At 64.8% G+C, this 6,287-nt stretch overlaps 1 protein-coding gene across 4 annotated transcripts in view; it reads right to left on the bottom strand.

Moving 5' to 3' along the window:
- Positions 1-648: 648 nt before the first annotated feature.
- Tnnt1 (troponin T type 1 (skeletal, slow)) overlaps positions 649-6,287 on the bottom strand; it is a 10,957-nt gene continuing 5,318 nt past the window's right edge. For 2 of the 4 annotated variants that reach the window (XM_013509280.1, XM_005413353.2), the window contains exons 4-14: positions 6,204-6,233; positions 6,065-6,097; positions 5,474-5,495; positions 4,922-4,985; positions 4,637-4,753; positions 4,288-4,365; positions 2,502-2,615; positions 2,215-2,324; positions 1,455-1,545; positions 1,317-1,357; positions 649-788 (exon numbers count right to left, since the gene is read on the bottom strand). In XM_013509280.1, the coding sequence (XP_013364734.1) occupies positions 743-788; positions 1,317-1,357; positions 1,455-1,545; positions 2,215-2,324; positions 2,502-2,615; positions 4,288-4,365; positions 4,637-4,753; positions 4,922-4,985; positions 5,474-5,495; positions 6,065-6,097; positions 6,204-6,233 (746 nt within the window). In that variant the 3' untranslated portion in view covers positions 649-742. The remainder of the gene's footprint in view (positions 789-1,316; positions 1,358-1,454; positions 1,546-2,214; positions 2,325-2,501; positions 2,616-4,287; positions 4,366-4,636; positions 4,754-4,921; positions 4,986-5,473; positions 5,496-6,064; positions 6,098-6,203; positions 6,234-6,287) is intronic. The other 2 variants (XM_013509279.1, XM_005413354.2) reach the window with 2 other exon arrangements.

Genomic DNA, 6,287 nt, shown 5'->3' with positions numbered 1-6,287 from the left:
AATGTTTCCCAGCATCTCCTGTAACTGAGTAGGGTGATGGGATTGAGTCTGCTGAGTGTGTGTAAATTTTGCAGGTGAGGGGCTGGGGATTTAGCTCAGCGGCACAGTGCCTGTCTGGCAAGCGCAAGGTCGTCAGTTCGATTCCTGGTACTGGAAAAAAAAATTTTTTGCAGGTGGACCAACTTGCATTCACCCACAATGGACACTCAGGCTGGCTCCACCTTCGGGAAGAAGAACAATGCTGAGTGAACAGCGCGGGGCAGGTTTTGCATGAGTACGTGCTTTCAGTTCTCACGGCATGGCCAAGCAGAGGAAGTGCTGGGGCATGTGGTTAGGTCCATTTCCCCTTTGGAAGAACCACACCACTTCCCAAGTGATGCTCCCCCGGAGGGGCGTGAGGCTGCACCAGGACATTTGGTATTGTTTTGTTTTGGGTTGGTTTTGCCTGTTGGACACAGGGTCTCATTATGTAGCCCAGGCTGGCCTTGAATTCGCAGTGCCCCTCCTGCCTCAGTCTTCTGTGAGCTTGGACTACAGGCGTGCGCCACCACACCCAGCTTCATTTCCGTGACTCTTGTTGACTCTTCCGAGCTACAGCCACTTGTGCTCATCAACCAGCTGCGTACTAATAACAAAGTCCAGCGCTCAGCAGGTGCTCCAGGGGACATTTATTTCAAGCTACAGATGAGACAAACTCTCTGCCAGCTCCCGGGGTCCCCCAGGGGGTCACGTCCTGGCTTCCTCACTTCCAGCGGCCTCCAACGCGGCCCTTTCCTGCGCCTTTCCGGCTGGGGGAGGATGGGGTGTCAGGAGGGACACCCCAGCCTCTGCTGTGGGACCCAGGCCCCTAGCCCCAGGAAGTGCCTCCCCCACCCCTGGAAGAGGAAGCAAAGGCCTGCAGGTGGCCCTGCCAGGCGGAGGGACAGGCTGGGGGCTGCTGACCACATGGCCTGGGAGATCCAAGGTGAGTCTGGAGACGCACGTGGGGCTGAAAAATGTCACGAGGACAGGGTGGGGGACACCGGTGTCGGGGACCCAAGCGTGGGGGACCTTGAGCAGGAGGGCCTGGCGGAGCTGAGGGATGGGGCCCTGGCCTGGCACTGCTGCCTGGGGCCGCGCCACGTGGAAGGACTGTCCTGCGGCCCCCAGGAGGCTTCACTGCTAGATGCCAGCACCCCCCCTTCCGCTGTGACAACCAAAGCTGTCCCAGTGGTGCCACATGTCCTCGGGGGACCAAGGTCTCCATCAGCCACCACAAGAACCAGGGATTTCAGGGACACAGGGAAGCGGGGAGCTGCCGCTCCCGTCACACTTACAACTTCTGCGCGTGGCTGATGCGGTTGTACAGAACGTTGATCTGGGGACAGAGGGACAGGCTAGGGTGACCCTGAGGGGCAGCGCCCACCCCGTCCCCCACCACCGACCCAGTGCCCCAAAGAGGCAACAAGTCCCACCTCATATTTCTGCTGCTTCAGCTTCGCCATCAGGTCAAACTTCTCAGACTCCAGCTGGTGGATCCAGTCTGACAGCTCCTGGGCCTTCTCCCTGCCAGGTGAGGGGCAGTGCCGAGGACAGGACGGGGTGAGGGGCCGGGCCACAGCCAGGCCCAGGGGCTCTGGGGCTCTGGGCTCGGAGCGGGGCCTGTCATGGCGGCAGGAGGGACTGCGCCCCGCACTGTGTGATGTTCTCTTTCTTTCGGTGGGGGTGACAGGAGGGATTGAACCCTGCGCCTTGGCACTGAGCTATGTCCCCCACTTCCACCATTTTTTTTTTTTTTTTTTACTATTGCACAGGCTGGGCTGGAACTTGAGATCCTGCTGCCTCAGCCTCGCAGACAGCTGAGATCACAAGGGTGCACCACCACCCCTAACACGCACACCCTAGCCTCTGAAGGAGAGACCTCTGCTGGCCTGTGCTGGCTCCCAGGAGGCAGCAGGCCTGGCCTAGGACGGGGAGGGCACCGGAGCTGGGCAGTGCTCACCAGACTCCAGCTCTAACTCAGACAAAAGCCGGGGCCGTGCTGAGCACGCAGCTCCTCACTAAGGACAGAGCCCTCTAGTTCGGGAGCCACACCTGTGTCCCGGTGACACCGCCGCAGGGCCCGCGGGGCGCACAGGGGGCTGCACACCAGTCACCCCCGCAGGGCTGGCCCGGCCCCACCCCTCCGAGAGGACCCTGGGCCCCCCGCCGGGACCACCCTGGCAGGACACTGACCTGAGCTGCTCCTCCCCCATGTGGTCGATGTTCAGCGGCTTCTTCCGCTCCGAAAGGATCCGCAGCTTCGTCTCCCGCCCGGTCTGCCGCTTGCCCCGCTTCTGCTCCGCCTGAGGCGAAGAGCACGGCGGGGCTGGGCCTCCAGATGCCCGCAGCACCCAAGTGTGCCACCAGGGCGGCACCCACACAGTCTGCACCCCGGCCCCCTCCTCCACGCAGAACCCGAATTCCAGGCCTTCCCCACCGGCCCTTGGGACGCAGGCCTCGGGCTCCCCAGGCGGGCTCACCTTGACCAGGTAACCCCCGAAGTGGGCCCCCATGTTGGACAGCACCTTCTTCTTCTTGGCGTCATCCTCCGCGCGCTTCTTGGCCTCCTCCTCCTCCTTCCGCATCTTCTCCTCCTGCGGGGACCCAGACTCAGCCCCGCGCCTGCAGCGAGGCCGGAGGCCTGCTCAGTGAAGCGGGTGGGGCCGGGGTGTGGGTGACCGCTCCTTCTGTCCGCCCAGCCCGGGGTGAGGCCCGCTCCGCTGTGACCTCCGCGCAGACTCGAAGCTCTCAGCCTCGGGCTCCCTTTGTCCGGGGAGACGAGGGTGCGTCCTCGGGGCTCAGAACAGGCACCCAGCAGGCGAGGGGGCAAAGGAGGCTGACACAGCACCGCCTGCGCCAGAGCAGGGGGCCCGGCGGACCTGGCCCCAAGGGAGGGCAGGGAAGTGCGGCCGGCCGGTGTCCTGCACGGCCCACGCCTACTCTAAGGAGGTTCCCATCATCACTGTAATTTGCACACTTGGTAACCAACGATGATGAGATTTTGTTTCCTTGGTGGTGGTGGGTACTGAACCCAGGGCCTTCACACTGAGCTACACCCCCAGCCCTTCTTTATTTTGAGACAGAATCACTAACTGGCTAAGTTGCCCTGGCTGAGCTCCAGCCTGCGGTCCTCCTGCCTCAGCCTCCTAGAGTGCCAGGATGACGGGTGCAAACTGACTGACTCACAGTTCTGCGGGCCAGAGGGGGCTCCTGGCTCACACCGGGTACGCACGGCCCGGCCCCTCCCGCACCGCAGAGGAGGCTGCCCTGCTCCGGCTCTAGAGGCCGGTACGGGGTCTTGTGCTTCCTTCCCCATCCTCAGGCCTCACCTCTCTCTGGCCCTGGCCCTCCCACCTCCCTCTGAGAGGACCCCGGACCTTATGACGAGCTCGGCCAGAGGATGCAGGGCCATCCCCCCCGCCCCCGCCACCTCCAGGCCTTCGCTGGGCCTGGTGTCTCTGGGAGGCTGAGACAGGAGGATGGCAAGTTTGAGCCCAGCCTGGGAAAGTTACTGACTTAGCAAGACCCTGAAAATAAAAACTAAAATGGGGCTGGGGATGCAGGTCAGTGCGAAGGTCCTGGTTCAGCCCTCAGTCTCTCTCTCTCTCACACACACAGGCAGGACCCGAAACTCCATGGACCTGCAATGTCCCCTTCACCGTGTGCGGTACACACTCGCATTCTGGGACGGAGGTGTAGACCCTCCAGGGGCCACTGCTGTGCCAGCCCCCTACCCCCTCCTGGAGTGCAGGGTGGGGACTCGCCTCTGAATGCCAAGCCAGCGCCACCTGCACCCGGCCAACTCCCCACACTCCGCGCCAGCGCCACCAGGCCAGTGCTCAGTCTGGTGCCTCCCAGCTCTGCCCAGAGGACACTACAAAGGGCGTTTAAACCAGAGCGCTGATGGCCATGGGACAAGGGTGAGCGGCCCCTGCAGAACCCCAGGATTTTCTGGGCTAAACCTGGGAAAGCCCCAGGCAAACCAGGAAGAAATGGTCAGCCACACATTCACAGAAATGTGGGCCAAACACTAGGAGAAAAGTGTAGTTTTGGGGCCATTGTGTGAGTTGCTTGATCCAGCCATGCCTGAAGCTGGACCTTGACTTTCTACATGAGGCAATGGAGTCCCCTTACTGATGCCTGGGCTTCCAGCAGGAAGTCCTACAGCAGAGGGGCTTCCTCGGAGACACAGAGAATATCAGAAAAGGGAATGCAGCACCGAAGAACAAGTCACATCCAGCCTCCCCAGGGAGGGATGGCACCCACCGCCAGCTTGGCCTGCCGCTCACGCTCCTTCTCGGTCCTGAAGCGCTGCTGCTCAGCCCTCTCCGCCCGGCGCCGCTCCTGGGGAAGCAGGGGAGTGAGGGGGCGGAGCCCACCACCCAGCCAGCCAGCCCTCTGCGGTGGGTGGAGAGGAAGATACAGCTGGGCATGGTGGTGCATGCCTGCGATCCCAGCACTGGGGAGGCTGAGGCAAGAGGACTTATCTCAAAATAAAAAATAAAACGGTCTGGGGATGTGGCTAGTGCAAAGGCCCTGGGTTCCACCCCCAGTACCACCAAGAACCAGGAGACGGCCCAGTGCACAGGGAAGGCGCCCGGGCACCCCTACTCACGATGCGATCCTTCAGCGCCACCAGCTCTTCCTCCTCCTTCTTGCGCTGCTCGAAGTGCACGTCGATGAGTGTCTGCAGCTCCAGGAGGTCCTTCTCCATGCGCTTCCGGTGGATGTCCTGCGGGACGGGACGGGAACGGAATGGGGAGGGCAGCGTTGGCCGGCCACAGGTGCCAGCAGCGGGCAGCGGGCTTCCCAGGCCAGCGGCGCGGGCGGGCGGGGGGTGGGGGGGTGCCCCAGGGCTGCCCTCCCGAGGCCTGCCGCAGGGCCGCTGTCTGCTACTTACATCGAAGTCCACGCGCTCCCCTTCCGGGATCTTGGGCGGGATCAAGGGAGGCACCACCGGACGGCTGCGTGGACAGAGGGGGCAGAGCCCATGAGTGGGGGAAAAGCTTCCTCTCTTGGCCCTGCCAACCTCTCCCCTCCCCCCACACACCCCATGTGGTGGTGCCCCAAGCTTTCGCGCCCCCAGGCCTCTGCATGACCCGGGAGCTTCTGCTCCTGCACACCGCCTGCCTGGACTCCTGTCTGTCTGCTGTCTCCACGCCCTGCCGCCGGCAGCACCTCACATCAGAATGGCCCGGGCCGCCCTGTGCCCTGCCTGCTCGCTCACTCGGCCCGCGACGGCACCTCCACCCCCACCGGCTGGCGCCTGCTTGCTGTGGGGACCTGGCTGTCCGGGCCGGGCGTGCGAGTCGGGCAGGGAGGCCCGGGAGGCTCGCTAAGGCGGGGGGCTGGCGGCCGTCCCCTGACTGCACCCCGCCCCCGTTCCTGCACCCTGTCTCGGGGGTGGGGATACAGGAGGATGTGATGGGGTCCCACCGCCCCAGGCTCTCACCTCGGTTTGGGGCGCTCCTCTTCTGTCGATGAGGGGGATACAAAGAGATCATTAGTAAGAGTCTGGGGGTGCAGCCCTCCACCCCCAGGAGCCAGGGAAAGACCCCCCAGGGGGAGTTCTGGGGCAGGGCACGGGAGAGGGGCACAGGGAAGTGGGGGGCACAGACGGGAGGGGGGTCACACGCATCAGATATACATTCAGCACCGGTATGGGGACCCCAGCGTCCAGGCCCCCAGGCCCGCCCCACGTACACGGCAGAGCTCCTCTTGCTGCAGACCCAGCGGTGAGGGACGCCGCCCCTCTCGGCCCGGTCCCAGCCCTCCCCCTCTGGGATCCGGCCGCCCCCGTTGTCCCCAACCTTCGAATGTATATGGCGGAGGGCGCGGGAGGCGCCCGGCACACACCCAAGCCTTGCGGAGCGGGCGGCGGGAGGCTTGGGGTCCGGCCCTTTAGGAAGGGAAAGGGCCGAGGCTGGGGGCCGTTTCCCTTCGCGGCCACCAGAGGGCGCGGCGCCCGGGGCTAAAGGGCCGGCGGGGACGGGGCGGGGCGGGGCGGGCGGCCGTCGCTCCCGAGACGAAGCGCCGTGGTCACCTCGCTCTGCCTCCGGCTCCGGCTCCTCCGGGGCTGGGGGGAGAAGCGGGGCGGGGAGCGGGCAGCCAGGCGGGCGGAGAGAGGGACAGCGTCAGAGCACGTCGCCGGGACCCGCCGCCGCCCGCCGCCCGCGGCTCACCTTCCTCCTCCTCCTCGGCGGGCTCCTCCTCTGCGGGCGGGCGGGCAGGGTCAGAGCAGCGGGGCCAGCGAGGTCCCGGGGTCG

Source organism: Chinchilla lanigera, unplaced genomic scaffold, assembly GCF_000276665.1.
Source record: "Chinchilla lanigera isolate Chin_1 unplaced genomic scaffold, ChiLan1.0 scaffold00166, whole genome shotgun sequence".
Lineage (NCBI taxonomy): Eukaryota > Metazoa > Chordata > Mammalia > Rodentia > Chinchillidae > Chinchilla > Chinchilla lanigera.
The sequence above is the reverse complement of the archived record's forward strand: the minus strand, read 5'-3'. Positions and strand labels throughout refer to the sequence as shown.